The 17,823-nt window shown below is 33.8% G+C and overlaps 1 protein-coding gene across 29 annotated transcripts in view; it reads right to left on the minus strand.

The window, feature by feature from the left end:
* Positions 1-17,823, minus strand: part of igsf9bb (immunoglobulin superfamily, member 9Bb) — a 176,272-nt gene that overhangs the window by 61,985 nt on the left and 96,464 nt on the right. For 27 of the 29 annotated variants that reach the window (XR_012396799.1, XR_012396798.1, XR_012396797.1 and 24 more), the window contains exons 5-7: positions 14,660-14,777; positions 10,543-10,684; positions 3,414-3,559 (exon numbers count right to left, since the gene is read on the minus strand). Coding sequence is in view for 24 of the 29 variants with exons in the window: in XM_073935367.1 (XP_073791468.1) it covers positions 3,414-3,559; positions 10,543-10,684; positions 14,660-14,777 (406 nt within the window). In the remaining 5 variants the exon portion in view is untranslated. Of the gene's footprint in view, positions 1-3,413; positions 3,560-10,437; positions 10,685-14,659; positions 14,778-17,823 lie in introns of all 29 variants that reach the window. The other 2 variants (XM_073935369.1, XM_073935368.1) reach the window with 1 other exon arrangement.

The following is a 17,823-nucleotide window of genomic DNA, read 5'->3' on the forward strand; positions in this document are numbered from 1 at the left end:
CTATTCAGTTCACCTATAGCGCATGTCTTTGGACTGTGGGGGAAACAAGAGCACCCAGAGGAAACCCATGCGAACACAGGGAGAACATGCAAACTCTACAAAGAAATGCCAACTGACCCAGCCGGGACATGAACTAGCGACCTTTTTGCTCTGAGGTGAAAGTGCTAACCATAAGTCCCCTTGTCACCCTATTAAAAAAAAAAAGTATTCTTTTTTGTTGTTTTCACTGACTCACACACTACACTATGGCTTAGTCCCTGAGAAATCCCAGAGAAATGAACTGCCAATTAGAAAAGAAGATATACAAAAAAGTAAATAAATAAAAAAAATAAAGGGTGCACATTAGGACTATGGCTGGAAATGTTTACAACATCCCAGCCCTTTTTTAGATTGTATGCTGATGGTTTTCAATTCCTCAAAATTTACACACACACATAAACACACACCAAAAGAGCAAAATACAAGTGTGTTTTGAAGACTAGAAATGCGAATAAAAAAAAGAAGAGGAGGGACCTGCAATGCCTCCAGCCGTCTAACGAGGCCGCCAGCGTCCACACTACCAGCTTGCCAAAGCGTCTGCAGGTGACGTCACTGCAGAGAAGAGGGTTTCCACACACGATGATGTCATCCTTTACACACCCCCACCTCTCTTTTTCACACTTACTGTCAAACAGTCTTTCTCTGCGCCTCTGCTCGCTACACACACAGACAGCCAGAATACATGAGATGCTTTCAAAGAGAGACAGCTGAAATTTCCTGCAGTCTGGGAATTCTGCTATGATGTAATCCCTTCGACCGAGTCCAACACAGACTGCTCTGCTTCCTCCGAGAAAAGGGAATTCAAAATATCTATTGCATTTATTACCAGAGCAACTTTTCCAGCACTCAGATCTTGCTCTATTACTGGCAAATATGGCATGCTTAGGGTTGATTTACTAAAAAAAAGCAAGATTCTTTGCATCAATCTATCAGCGTAAAGAAAGTGAGCCATGGCTGAGTGATCTGCTAGCTTACTGACTCAAGGTCACCGTTTCAATTCGGCTCCAGACTCCCAGGACAGAAGGCCATTCCAATCTCTGGGCTGCAAATAGAAAGTGTCAGGCTGCCCAACAGCAGCAGTTCAAACTATTGCTCGTGGTCTATGTGTTGAATACGCTGGGAGACTTCAGTAACCCTTTTTTATCAATTATAAAAGATCATACTGTAAGGAAAAGCCGCTATCCAGTGTACTGTATGTGATTTGATGTGAAATCTGGCGCGTGATAAAAAGGCATAATCTGTGCCCTTGTGTTGGTTCATTTTCACGCTCAATCCAGTGAGACCAATGTCACAGATTTGAGGATGAAGGAAAATTCCTGCTCTATTACATCATGTGTGATGTTACATAATACACAAGGCAACTAGGAATTTCTGCTGCATTTAAAATAAAACTGCTACAGTTAAAGGTTGTCAAGGTATGGAATTTAATAAAAGACATATTTATTTAGAATATGTATTGAAAACCAGTTAAACCAGGGGTTTTATGTTATACTGTATTATTTACTGTAGGCTGAGGAACATCTGAGAGAATTAAATGTTTTTATTATTTATTTACAATTTTCTCAGTGGCTTTGATACATTTCTCAGATCAGAGTTGAAATTCTCAAAACTAACAGTTCAACATTCAGATTATTGTGTCACTTGTGCACATTAAAAAAGCAGTTTTTCATGACTTTGAACAAGCTGCAAATGCTTTGGTACATCCCTGCAAATGATTATGTGCAGTTCTCTTCTGTGTCCTACGTTATCAAATGCTCATGTCAGGTTGATCAAAATGTATAATTTTGGTCTCTGTTGAATAATCTCACCACCCACAACATTAAATCATTTGTTCATGGCATAAGTTTGGCTTAACAAGGCTAAACAAGTTGTCTTATTATTTCGTCATAGTGCGTTTTTCGATGTTTTGTTCTGAATTTGTCAAGAATTGGTACATTTCTCCCAGGTGATTTTTGAGTTTTTCTAATGAAGGTTGATCTCAAAGGTCTTATGCTAACATTTCTACTTTTGTTTAGTTTTTTCTTTGTGTTATGCAGTGGTGTCTTCTCCTTTCTATATCACAATGACATGATCTGGCAACAAATTACAGTACAAATCGCAAAAAAAATTTAAAAAGTCAGAACAATTCTCCAGAGTACACTGTTATATTGACAACTTGACTAAGTAAGTAAGTCTCATCCATGCACAATGACATTTATTGACACAGAAATTTAGTTTTGAGAGATGAACAAAGGATTTTGAGTCAGAGACTAGCTTTTGCAGGTAAACCCATGCTGTTTTGCTATTTGTACATGTTGTTTTGAGAATAAACTTACTGTTTTGCAAATTTTAGTTCTGATCTGAGAAATGTACCAAAGTGACTGAGAAAAACTCTTAACGTAATTTAAACCTAGAAACTAGAATTATTATTTATTAGTTTGTTTAAAAAATAAACAAAAATCATATTGTTAATACTTCATTCATACCTTTATTTATTTATTAGTTTTTTGATTTGTGATTTTTTTTTATTAGTTAATCTATTTTTATTTTGTCATTTATTTGTTTACACAAGATTTCAATAATTAATCACATATTGTTAGACGTCTAATTTTTTATAATAATTAATTTAATTGGAACAATTACATTAATTCATTACAAATTAGATTTTTTTTAGAAAAAAGGTTTGTTGATTTATTCATTATCTAATTTAACATTTATATATCCATTGTACTGTATGTTTCTTCATAAAATATTAATTTAAAAGGACATTTTATTTTATGTAATTTATTTTATTTAATCATTCATTAGTTTATTTTTAACCAAACTAACTAAAGTTATTTTTGTTTGTTTACTTATAAACAAATGAAAATTATGACATTAGGATATTCTTTAATTTAACCATTTGTTTACTGTGCAAAATATCAAATGTTCCTGATTTCAGAAGCATTAAATCAGGGGTCACCAAACTTGTTCCTGGAGGGCCGGTGCCCTACAGATTTTAGCTCCAACTCTAATCAAACACACCTGAACAAGCTACTGGATTTACTTGAAACATTCAGACAGGTATGTTGAGGCAAGCTGGAGCTTAACCCTGAAGGGACACTGGCCCTCCAGGACCGAGATTGGTGACCCCTGCAATAAATGATGCTAAACCTCAACCATCATACTCAACAAAACAGAAGTGCCTACAGTTTCATTCTCAGATTCCCACCGTATGATCAGCAGGACTTATTGACAAGAACTAAAAATACCAAATCGATATACTCTGACGGTTTCTCGCCTACACAGCAAAGTTTATTTCAGCATCTGCACAGCACAATGCAGACCGTTTTAAGAAGCACCAGGGAAGGAGAAATGCTTCGAAATGAACGACAATAGTGAAGTGACTGACTCACAATGCACTGTCAGGTACGCTGATGCTGAAGGTGGGCGGCCGAGGCTGTTACTCGGACTGCAGGTGTATTTCCCAGCATCCTCTGGTTTCACCTGGGAGATGATGAGTGAACCATCGATCAGAATACTCACTCTGCGCTTCAGATCACTGCACAGAGAGAAAGCCAGATTGACAAAGAAGAAGAAAAGAAAAAAAGGGAGATGAGTTAGCATCTGTAGCACACTGTTAATGATGATAATCCCCATAGTTACATTATCTCTATAACTTACGGTTTGGTTTGCCAAAAGTTTTTTAGTTGTAGTATTTCCCCATCTTATCATGTGTAATGTATTTCATCACTAAAAGCATCATTGGTGAGACTTCCCGGCAGGCACAGGATGTCAACATGACGTTTGATTGACATACCTCAACGTCATGGGACATTGAAACACATGAAAATTGTGTTGACATCAAAACCCAACACCAGGCCAACGTCAATGTCGAATGTCGGACATTGTTACATTCCAACGCAACCTAAAAACAACAAAATATCAATGCCTAATGTTGTTACAGCTTGACTTTGTGTTGACATTGTCAATATGACGCCTTTCAGACATTGAATTTTGGCTGCCATACATGACAAAAAAAATATTAGTATTTGATGTCAATATAACGTTGGTTTAAGATGTTGGCTCGACGTTGGATTTTGGTCACTTTCCAACACAACCTAAAATCAACGAAATATCAACATAATTTTACGTCTTTATTGGATGTCAAAATAACATTGTCCTTAGATGCTGGTGAAATAAATCTAACCTAATATTAATGTCTAATAACGTTGTGTAGAACGTGCGCAGAAATCCACAGATTTCTGCAGATTTTTAGTCCATCATTGAGACTATTTTGTACTTGTGTAAATGTGTGTAAACTTATACATATTAAATTTTTTAAATTAATTTTAGTAACATTATTAACAAATAAGAAAATGTTTATGCAATTTATTTACAATACAGTTTGGTAGATACTGTATATTATATGAGAGACTTGCCAATTAAGTGGATCTAATTGGATTTGCATTGGAAACATTAAATAAAAGTAATTAAAGATATTATTTTTTATTTTATATATTAAGTTTTTAGTTATGGCTGCACGGTGGTGCAGTGGGTAGCATGTTCGCCTCACAGCAAAAAGGTCGCTGGTTCGAGCCTCAGCTGGGTCAGTTGGCGTTTCTGTGTGGAGTTTTCATGTTCGCATGGGTTTCCTCCGGGTGTACCGGTTTCCCCCACAAGTTCAAATGTGGTACAGGTGAACTGGGTAAGCTAAATTGTCTGTAGTGTATGTGTGTGAACAAGTGTGTTTGGATGTTTCCCAGTGGTGGGTTGCAGCTGGAAGGGCATTCGCTGCGGACATGATATTCAGACATGACTGTCAGAATATGCCCCTTTGTGGCAGATGCACAGAATTCTCAGCTTAGTCGTGTATCATGGGAGAGAATCTGATTCTCGCGGTGTCTGAAATAAAGGAGTGCAAAACAAAAGCCTTTATTCTCTAAACCCCCATACTTTTTGTGCAAATTTTTTTTTACACACACACATTTAAAAAAAATTCCAATATTAGTTTTGATAAAAACATGTACTTGTTTTTCATATAAACTGAAATATATGTAAATAGCACATATAGGGCCTATGCTTCCTTTACAAATAATATTGAGAATATTCCCTTTTGTATTCTATATCATAAAATCTCTTGGCTAACATGTATTTTATTTGTATGTATAAATCATACAAATCGTTAATGGTTGTAATTTACAGTAGGGTATTTATTAAGAATAAAAATCCTACTTAGTAATAATAATAATAATAATAATAATAATAATTACTATATACTATAATGTTTTTTAATAATAAAAAAAAAAGTCTACTTTAATTTAATTACACATTCAAACCACTGCAAAAATGTTCTAATCAACAGACCCATGTCATATAGTCACGGGGGCAATTCAGATCATTTTGGGAGGGCACTTTCTATCCAAGACTAGAAAGGGCATGTGCACTGCACAGGTTGAGCTCTATGTGTGCACGTGCCTGTGTTCAAGTCAAGGAACGACGAATTTATGAAACACAAAATCAACAAACTATGATAGTAATGAAGCAACTTGTGACCTTAGTTGGTCTGACTAATCGACAGGCAGTCACAAAGCCGCTGCTAGGGTGAGGCATTATTTGTTTTAATTGGAGTAGAATAATACTATGTTGCAAAATGTTTTTTTTTATTGTCTACAGAATAAACCTTTATTATACAATGAACATAGTTGAGCTTTTAATTACACTTTAAGCTGAATAATAGTATCTTGGAAATTATTTAGTAAAATACGATGTCCTGTCATCATGGGAAGAATAAAAGAAATCAGGTATTAGAAATAATGAGTTATTAAAACTATTATGTTTAGAAATGGGTTGAAAAAATATACAGGGGGTGAGAATTTAGGAGCGCTAATAATTCTGATTTCAATTGTATATATATTATTATCCTCATAATATGTATGCCTCATGAATTATATTTTCTTTCAACATGAACAGATGGAGCGTCCCAGGCCGAGATCAGAAAAAAAAGAAAAAGAAAATCGCTCCAGTGGACAAAATGACTGTGTGGCCTCTATTTTTCCACCTGTCCTGTTGCACAGAGCCTCGATTTGAAAAAGAAAAAAAGCATATTATCCCTTTTCTATAGAGTGTACTGGCCACGCATGAGGGCATCTTGAATGGCTCAGGGCCCCTGCTTATAATCAGTGCTAGTGGAGCGCATGATGACACAAGCACCATGTCACTGGATATTCTTGTCATAGGGAGACAAGAAAAAGAGCCAGCCATGAGAACCCAAGAGCCTCGACAGTCAGGCTACAGTTATAGTTTATGATAGTGGTCATTTACTTTGTGCTTTTTCCTGTTCAAGGTTAACACAGAGGACACACTATTTTCAGTATGTGTTCATTTAGAAAACTAGGCTGTGATGTGTTTACCTTAGCACTATGCTAATGCTGCAGTCAACTGTAATCAGTTGGTGTTTCTTTAAAGAGTTTCTATGTTTAGCATTCACACTTTCACATATTTTCACATGTATGTGTAATCCCAGAGGTGTGAATATGGATGTTAAGTGCAACTGTTGTGTTCTGGAATTAAAAACACGAGTTTTCTTTATACAGTAGAAGGTTTAGTGTGAGGTTATTATCAAGCACAGTGATAGTTCAGTCAGGGCATGACTATCTGCTCCAACCACTGTCATTCTATTAGAACAGATATAGGTGGCACACAGCTCAGTAAGTACAGTTAAACTGCTTGCAAACCCATTTAAAAGTTTAAATATATTTAAATATATTTGTGCAGTTCCTGACTGTCATCACTCGTTTCAGACTACCAAGCGCCAAGCACTAGTCTTTGCCGAAGAACAGAAATCCTCCACAGCATGCTTCAGCAATGCATTCTATCGCAATGTCCTCATGATACAACTCAATTAAATCTTCATCTCCTGTATTTAGCAAGCTTATAGTTCCGGGGTTAATGCAGAATAGTTGTATGCGATAGTAAGCATGAAGAGAGAAACCCCATTAAAAACCATACTGCTAAATATGCATTTGTTATTAAATGCATTTGAACTCGAAGTGGTCTGGTCAAAGGTTCAATTATACATGCTTCTTTTGAACCTGTTAACATTAATTCAACTTCATTTTTATACAAAAAGATAATTATAAATATTTATATATACAGTTGAAGTCAGAATTATTAGCCCCCCTTTGCATTTTTTTTTCCTTTTTAAATATTTATAAATGATGTTTAACAGAGCGAGGACTTTTTCACAGTATGTCAAATAATTTTTTTTTTCTTCTGGAGAAAGTCGTATTTGTTTTGTTTCACAGAATAAAACAAAAGAATTTTTTATTTTTTTAAAACAATTCTAAGGTCACATTTTTTAGCCGCTTTAAGCTATATATTTTTTGATAGTCTACAGAATAAATCATTGGTATACAATAACTTGTTTAATTACCCTAACCTGCCTAGTTAACCTAATTAACCTAGTTAAGACTTAAAATGAAACTTTAAGCTGTATAGAAGTGTCTTGAAAAATATCTAGTCAAATATTATTTACTGTCATCAGGGAAAAGATAAAATAAATCAGTTATTAGAAATGACTTATTAAAACTATTATGTTTAGAAATGTTATAAAAAAATAAACAAAAATTAAATAAAAATTGGGGAGGGGGGAAATAAACAGGGGAGCTAATAATTCAGGGCGGCTAATAATTCTGACTTCAGCTTGCCTTTGACAAAGATTGCCATTTTAAATTTAACATAACCTTTTATTTCTTTGTTTTATTGCCGAGATACAAAAAAGCCACCTGAAATTAAATTATATAATCAAATGTTGTACATGAATCAGACTTGGAAATATGTAAATACTGTCCCTTGACAGATAGCGGTAGAAGTAAATAAAGGTTGATAAAGTTAAATGCAGGAGCAGCTCAATTGGTGTTTATGTTTTTACTGTAATAAGTTCATTATAACATCTTAAAATAATTCTGCATAAGTTAATAAGATTTAAAGTAAAAATTTTTAGTTATTGTTAAACATTTTAGAATAATTAAGAAATTTCCCATGCCAAATTTATTATATACACTTTGGTATATGTTCGCCCCGCAGCCCTTAATCAGTTTGCTTTTTTGAGCTTTACAGGAAAAAGTTTGGGCACCCCTGCTCTAAGCTTCAATCTCAAACTATTCATTTTTGTGTGTTTTTTAAACATAAAATCTATTGTCTGACATGTAAATAATGCAGAAACAAAAAAAAGTGCAGTTGGAGAATCCAAGTCTGTTTTCCTTTTTTCCAAGAACTGAAAAAAGCAACAATAGCTAGTAATTATAAAATGCAAATCTCCTTATGTGACTTCACCAAAAATCTAGTGGTCAGCTGCAAGCATGTGTAGTTCAACCAATGTAAATATTACAGAATTTAATTGTTCTAAAGATATCAACTTCATTTTGTTATTGTGCTGATAACATTATTAAAAATTCCATTTATCAGTCCATTTCGTTATAATGCGCCGGTATATTATGCACCTATCAAGTGATTATTTGAAATAGTTGGTGCTGCACATTACATTCAGATCTTTAGAACATTCATACAAGCACACAGGATAAGTGAAAAATAAATAGAGGATCTGATGTGCATTTGACACAATGATACAATGACACTTCTGAGAGATTTTATGATTCTATGATTGCAAAAAAATTATTTTCTACATTAAATATAATATGCATATTTAATTTACACAACACAATTGACACGGAATTTAAAATGAAAATGTAACGATTTAAACTACCAGTGGGTATTTTGTTTTCGATGGAAGTCTCACCAAATCTGCATCGATTTAACCAAAAACACAGTAACAAGGGCAATTTTTTATTTGAATATACTATTTTAAAATGCATTGTATTGATGTGATGGTAAAGCTGACTTCTCAGCATTAATAATTATTATTGATCCTTGAGAAATATTTCTAATTGGCTGATTAGGTAATATATGCAATTGACACATACATACAAAGTCATATTTGGATTTTACATATTAAATGATTGCAAAATAAAATATATTTAAGAAATATATTACATATACTGTATATAAATTGATAGCTAATACATTTGAACATTTATGTTCATATTTAGCTGCGATCACATTAGAGTTTGAGCATGCGATATTCTGGGAATAAACAAGCTTTTTAAACATTTTTAAAAGCGAGCGATTGCTCCATGTTTTCAATTTCTGTCCAGAGATATCATGTTTTGATCCTCGATTGTTCTCACGCAGTAGAGTGATGCGATTTCGCAGGTCAGAGTTCACCAAGCTTGAACTTTGCAGTGCAGCAACTTGCGAAACTTGACACATGACCCCGCGTTTCCGGTCTGACGTATTCGCGTGCGTATGAATGGAAGTCTAGGGGAGGAAAAGCTCAGTGTGACCGCAACTTAAGTCATTCAAACGCTTGAAACACTCACAGGTCATTTATTAGGTACACCTGTCCAACTGCTCGTTAACATAAATTTCTAATCAGCTAATCACATGGCAGCAACTCAATGCATTTAGGCATGTAGACATGGTCAAGACAATCTGCTGCAGTTCAAATCGAGCATCAGAATGGGGAAGAAAGGTGATTTAAGTGACTTTAAACGTGGCATGGTTGTTGATGTCAGTTAAGCTAGTCTGAGTATTTCAGAAACTGCTGGTCTTGCTTTCTGCTATGACATTTGGATGGTAAGGTCAGAATTTGGCGTCAACAACATGAGATCATGGATCCATCCTGCCTTGTATAAATGATTTAGGTTGGTGGTGGTGGTGGTGGTGTAATGATATGGGGGATATTTTCATGGCACACTTTGGGCCCGTTAGTACCCTTTTAGCATCATGTCAACGCAACAGCCTACCTGAGTATTATTGCTGACCATGTAGGCCATGAGGCCATGAAGGATTAAGGCAGTTCTAAAGGCAAAAGTGGGTCCGATCCGGTACTAGAAGATGTAACAAATAAAGTGGCCGGTGAGTGTATATACAGTATATACTGTATCTGAAAGAGGCCATTTTTGCAATATTTTGAAATAGATGTTGCATATTTGCATATGAAAGATTTAATTTAAGTGAAATCCAAATATGAACTTGTGAAAAATCAGAAAATATAAAGTATGTCATTTTGCATATATTTTTCATGTTGTATGTCATATTTCTGTTTAGGAAAAAAAAAAAATTTGTAACTATATAATGTCACTTTTGATCATTTGACAAATTCCTCCAGAATGAAAACTTTTGAATGATAGTTTATACCAATATCAATTAATTATTTACTAATTGTGAGTTCAGTTGACAAGAAGGACTCTAAAATGTTCCATCTACAACTATGCATTAAAACTGGACAACAGGACATTTAAAAATGCAACAAAACAAATGTTTGACCAAAACCTACAACAGTATCACAATGCCCAGAGTCCCTAATGGCAAACTCACTGATGCCTCAATGATGATGACGAAACTACATGGACTGTGACAAACTCCACATGGACACAGGACAGTGGGGGAATGGTACAGTAATGAACCCGATCATAACTTTACTTCTTGAAGAAGACGTTATCTTCCTCCCAGAACCAGGTGTATGTTAGGTTGCCAGGGTAAGCCTCGGCCTGACAAGTGAAGAATGCATCCTGGGAAATGTTTACGGTTATGTTCTCTGGCGGTGAGACAATAAATGGGGGTCCTGAAATAGAAAAAGAGACACATAATAAATCAGAATTACATATCGGGACAAATCTCATCCTATTGGAGCATATAGCAATCTCCATTCTGTTCAAGGTCAAAGTGTGCAGTGGTGGAGAAAAGATTTGAGATAACTGTTTTCAATCATGGAGATTTTCGTTCTGACATTTGGTCATTTGCATTCAACAACTGTTAGACAATCTCAATCGATGGTGGAGTGAATGCACAATGAATGTCGCACTCAATCAATACCCCATTTATGATGGTGTACAAACTGAATTAAGTGTTAAAATATAGCAGCAGTCCAAAATTTTAATAGTGAGTGTTTGTTTCAAACTACTTAATGAGCATTTTTACAGTGTATGTTTACCAAGAATGCACTTGGTAAAAAACTGGTTAAAAAGTTACAGTTTCAATCAATTTAACTCAATTATTAAGTTATTAACTTAATTAAAAACAATATAATCTTTTTTCTTTTACATTTTTTTTAAAACTTGATTAAATATTCAGTAATTTAATTAATTTTTTTAATAATTATTATTAATAAATGCATTCCTTCGGTGGCAAAACAAAACACATATAACATAAAACAAAATGAAAGGTCTTGGTTATCTTTAATTATTCCAGACTTTTAACCAGTAGTGTACACTACCTGACAAAAGTCTTGTTGTTGATCTCAGTTGTAAGAGCAACAAATAATAACTTGACTTCTAGTTGATCATTTAGAAAAGTGGCAGAAGGTAGATTTTTCTGATAAATCATCTGTTGAACTGCATCCCAATCATCACACATACTGCAGAAGACCTATTGGAACCCACATGGACCCAAGATTCTCACAGAAATCAGTCAAGTTTGGTGAAGGAAAAATCATGGTTTGGGGTTACATTCAGTATTGTGGGGTGCAAAAGATCTGCAGAGTGGATGGCAACAACAGCCTGAGGTATCAAGACATTTGTGCTTCTCCTTCTCATACTTTAGCCTTCACATCAAATTTCCTCAAAGTAAAGAAGGTCAAGGTGCTCCAGGATTGGCCAGCCCAGTCACCAGATTTGAAAATTATTGAACATGTCTGTGGTAAAATGAAGGAGAAGGCATTGAAGACGAATCAAAAGAATCTTGATAAATGCTGGGAGTCCTGCAAGAACGCTTTCTTTGCCATTCCAGATGTCTTTATTGATAGGTTATTTGAGTCATTGCAGAGATGTATGAATGCAGTCCTCCAATCTCATGGGAGTCATGCACAATATTAATTATTTTTCCACTGCAGCATGACATTATATTCTATGCTGTACATTATTTCTGTTAGGTGACAGGACTATTGTCCAAGCAAAGTTAGACCTAATTAAAATAATTACAAATCAAGGTATGATCCTATGTTATTTTGGTAAAATAAGCATAGTCCAGAGGTATTTGGCTTTTTATATAAGCCACTTCAGATTTTAAATGGTCAACTACAAGTCAGGTTATTACTTCTTGTTCCTAAAACTTGGATAGGCAACAAGACTTTTGTCTGGTAGTGTATGGGTTATTGTAGGTATGACTGTATTTCATATATTTGGATCAGCCACCTCATTTGATCCTCTCTGTCTAAAATGACATGAATTAATACAGAGTAAGAATCTGTAGAGAGCGACCAAAAGATCTCACTCAACCACCCACAGTGGGCAAGTCTTCAGTTGGCAGTGCCAGTGTAAAAAGAGGGCTCTTCTGTGGGGAAAGCCTGCAGACACAGACTGTGCACATTCACATTTAGGACACCCACACTAGCACACACCAACTTGTCTACAAAATCTGGTGTCTTCAGATTTTTCAGCACATTTATATGCCAGCTATGGAGTGTTATTAAAACCTACTCAGAATTTTCTTTCCTTTTTGTGATGAGATGGTGTTATTAAAATGCCAATTCTTACAGTTTGGATTGTCATGACCATTATGCACTCTCAAAAATAAAGGTTCAAATGGTGTCACTAGGATGGTGCCATTTTCAAGGTGCATTTTTGTGTCCTAAAGGGTACAAGGTTACTAAAGGGTCAATATTGGTACAGTATATATAAGCTATATATTAATACCTATAGGGTCTATATTGTACCTTAAAGGATACTGATGCTTTGAATTGCTTTAGTCACGTGACCTGGGTGCTTCAAAAAATTTTAGTTACATGACCTGGTGTTTTAGATAATACTTCAGTGGAGTGTTTTGAAATACATGCGCTTAGGATCTCGACACGGTGTCGAAATGCCAGTTTCGCGTCAGTTATCCCTACCTTCTGTGTTTCTTGACCTTTGCTTTGTTTATTGTTTTATGTTGTTTTCCTGCCTGTCTCTGCCATTTGCCTTTACTCTGATCGAGCTTTTGGTTTATCTGCATGCTTCTGTCAGTCCCTTTTTTGACCTTTTGCCTGCCTGACAACTCTCTTAACAAACTCCATTTCTGATCATCAACTCTGTTGTACGCTGACTCATTACATAAAGAACATTTCAATATTTAGTTTTTTTTTTTATTTTGAAAGAGTAAATGAGACAAGAGTAAACAAACTGCCATCTTCTGGGAAAGAGCTGGAGAACTGCAGCTCATTTGCATTTAAAGAAACACACAAAAACAGCTTTTGCTTCCACTTCACAAGGATCCTTTACAACACAGTTTAATAAATGATCCCTGACATATTTTGAGCTGATGCTTTACAGACATATATTGGAACTTACAGTATATTACATCTTTCAAAAAGAGCATGACAGCACTGTGCAATAATGTGTCTGGCTTATGACCTTTTCAGATAATTCCATAAGGGGTCTATACATGGAAGTCTTTGCTGCAGACACTGCAAATACTGTAATAATAAAGAAAAACATTGGGATCGTTGTTATTTAATATCTAATTATTTAGAGGACATTTATCATTATATTATCTCAGCGCAACATAATAACAAGAAACTCATAATAAAAGCTTACAATGTCAAAATAATAAAAAAATATCTAATGTTAGTCTCATAATAACCCTTAGAAAACAAATGTAATATCTATGACTTGTATAAATAACATTCTTTTCCATAATAATGAGAAACTTTCTTTCAATAATGATATGGTTTATTATAGGTTGTTAGAAAAATTCTCATTATTGAAGGAACAATTCAAATTTTGACATAAACAATCCTATTTATACCAATTTTTTTTTTATTAAACTTGCACACAAATATACCCCTTCATCAACTGCAAATCAACACTGGTTGTCTTCTTATTCAGTTAGCGTCATAATTAACAGCATCAAATGCCCATCATTAAATTCATTCAACCAAAATTATTCAATACAGTGTGTTAAAAGAATAAAACTGTTTATAATTGTTTAGAATAATAAAATAATCAGTTAAAACTAAATGCAAGTTAGTTTGATACTGGTTTGATTGGCATTTGATGAGACAAAAATAGAAAATGGTGCTTTATTGTTGTGAAAGAGGTTAATAAAGAGTACATTTCTAGAAATCCGTTCACTGAAATCTAATTTTAACATCACTTGTTTTTGTACAAATATCTTTACAAGCAGAGTATATTTATAATTCTCCATGCACTCAAGCTTTGGTTAAACTGCTTTCATTGAAACATGCAATGTTAGCAAATTCATAATAAAAGTGCATGATTAGGTTCCAAGCAAGCAGACACAGAGCAGATTAACCACCCCAACTGGAATAAAGCTTCTTTGGCTGTACTATTGTGAAAAGTCTATCTGACAGCGAACCCATTACTGCTTTATACTGTACCAGACAGCCAACATATGGAGTCCAATTATCTCTGTAGCTCTGCAGCATGGGTGCCATGCAGCATGCAGTTTTGCAAGCATGATTTTACACACACACACATACACACGAACATAAACACACAGAGGACTGCTAAACAAAACAGCACAGCACAATCTGACAACGTGACCGTGATGCTGTTCAATTAACAGCCAACTGTAAAGTGATGGAGAAATGGAGAAGTGGTACCTTGGACGAGCAGGCGTGTGGTGTGAACTGCCTCTCCTTGTTCGCTGTATGCCCGGCATGTGTACGCACCCCTATCCTCACGGCTGATGGAAACCAGTGTCAGACTGCCATCACTCACCTGTGGAGAGAGGTAATAGCATCACCAATGAGATTCAAATGAACAAATCTCATTATCATAGAGAAAATCATCTCACTGACATGCTATGAGAATTACAATAAGTACTGATAAATATTAATATTAATATTAACATAATTAGTACATAATTATAAACATAAACATAACATACAATTTAAAACATAATCATTTAAAAAATATTTGTAATTTAAGTTTTAGCATAAGCATACATTAAATACATCTTTATATATTATTATTACAAAAATAACTATAATAAATGTAATATCTATAATAAAATGTAATAATAAAATGTAATAATAATATAATATAATATAATATAATATAATATAATATAATATAATATAATATAATATAATATAATATAATATAATATAATATAATATAATATAAAATAAAATAATGTAATAATGCAGTGATTCTCAACTTTTTTCACTTTTTTCTCTGATCAATATTTGAAGGCCCACTTGTCTGACATATATGGACAAATGTAAAATACAGTAAAACACCCTAAATCTGCTGAAACGCGTCAATCTGATGGCGGTCGAGTTTGCAGCTGGATATTATTGGGAGATCGCTAGCCGGAATAGTCAACAGCTCTGCCAGAGCATGTCTGAAGCTCATATGCAAGTTTATTTTACATTCTATGGCAAAAACACAATTGAGGCTCGCTAGATCCTATATGGACGCGCGTCCATTATAACACACTCACAGGACATTGATAACTATGCGGATATATTAAATAGTTAAATGGTTCCCACAAAGATACTTCCGTGTACTAGCTGCAGACGTGATTATGAGGCTGTTTTTGCGCCAATCCATCAGCGAACAGGGGAAAGTGTATTACTTTAATCATTTTAATATAGCATATTAATAATAAAGCCAAAAATTATAGTATAATATTGAGAGTTAATTTTAAGCTATCTTGCGGCCCACCTGTAGGATCACTGAGGCCCACTAGTGGGCCGTGGCACAACGGTTGAGAATCCCTGATATAATATAATATAATATAATATAATATAATATAATATAATATAATATAATATAATATAATATAATATAATATAATATAATATAATATAATATAATATAATATAATATAATATAATAATAAAATATAGTATAATATAATATCATATAGTATAATATAGTATAATATAATATAAAAATATAATATAATATAATATAATATAACATAATATAATATAATAAAATATAATATAACATAGTATAATATAATATAATATAATATAGTATAATATAATATAATATAATATAATAATAAAACATAATATATTATAATATAATATAATATAATATAATATAATATAATGTAATATAATATAATAATATAATATAACATAACATAACATAACATAACAAAATATAATATAATATAATATAATATAATATAATATAATATAATATAATATAATATAATATAATATATTATAATATAATATAATGCATGCTTTATATGCATACATAAAATTCAACAGCGTTACTATTATAGTATATACTATTATAATGAATCAAATAAAATAATACATTAAGATTTAATGCTAATATTAAACATATTTTTCCAATGACTGCGATACTCACATCTGATATACTGTATGTTTCTTTCCATTCAACACATGTTTCATAAAAGAGGCCGCTCTCACAAGGTTACATAACAGCTCATGAAGAATGAAACAATTTGATAAAACAAACTGTCTCGCACACCGTACAATCAAAAGTGCTTTGCAGTGAAATGGTTGTGAACCAGAGACACAGAAGCAGAGACTGTGTAGGAGAGATCAAACAAACCAGGCCACTCCAACAGAGACTTAAAGATCAATGTGTATCTCTTTTTCTGCGCCCACACAAGCGTTATTTCCATTTTACCAATGGCAGAGCAGTTCCTGCATTTAGCTAATATGCTCTGGATTATTCTTGGCTAGATGGACTGAGCGAAGTGAAGTAAGGAGGGTTGTGTTTTTAGTAAACATCTGAAAATAGTGTAAATGCGTCATTTAAATTGCCCATATTTTGTTTCCTTTTTGTTTTGATTTTATCCCTGTTTTCTCTTTTTCTCTTTCACTCTCTCTCAATACGAACTTTTACACAATAGTATATTATAATGTAAAAGAGATATAATAGCTATTAGAATAACAATAAACAAGGAAATTAAATGAAATAGAATAGGGAAACAGGAACTAACAGGGATTTAATTTAAAAAAATAAAAGTCCAATCATCAAAAATAAAACAGAATATACCCCATACAGTCTGCCCTCTTCCCAGACATGTCCTCACACACACAGGCGTAAAGTAAAAACAAGAAAATCTCATTTACAACAGAATGGAGTTACACTTTTGCCTTGATTTGCTCCCCGATGTCTTTTGCATAGTACTCTATTTGTCGAGTGATATTATTTACAGTTTAAAAACACAAATTCATTTATATTTAATTAAAACACTTGATTTCAATTTGCTTTTTTGTAGCAAAATAAACAAATTAATTTAGGTCTAATTAGAAATGACGATCTCTGTAAAAGGCACTGCCCCAACCCCAATGCGATAGTGGGAGAAAAAGGTGACAATGGGCCAACTTTGGCCTGCGGGCCCTACTTTGGGTATTTCACTCTGCTATAGATGCACAGAAGCTGCTGGAAGAACAATTCAAGGGGGATCCGGCAAAGAGACGATTAAGAGCAGAGCTTAGTGTAACTCTGGATTGAACCTGTTAATCAAATCACTTTTACTGTCACATCATCAGCAGCACATGCACTATGAGGAGTGACAAGCTTAGGTGCTGGCTCCAGACAGTGCAAAATACAACAACATACTCCAAAAAACAAAACTATTTACTTTTAGCAGTGTTGACAGTAATACGTAAAAGACAATAAATCTGTGAATGACAATAAACATATAAATGCTTTAAATACGTTAAAATAACGCTAAATACATTAAAATACGTTTCAAGAGTTCATATACAGTAAATTGAGTTTGGCATGCTGTCCAGGACGAGAGCCCTAAGCTCATAAGTTC

This window comes from Danio rerio, chromosome 21 (assembly GCF_049306965.1).
Source record: "Danio rerio strain Tuebingen ecotype United States chromosome 21, GRCz12tu, whole genome shotgun sequence".
Taxonomy (NCBI): Eukaryota; Metazoa; Chordata; class Actinopteri; order Cypriniformes; family Danionidae; genus Danio; species Danio rerio.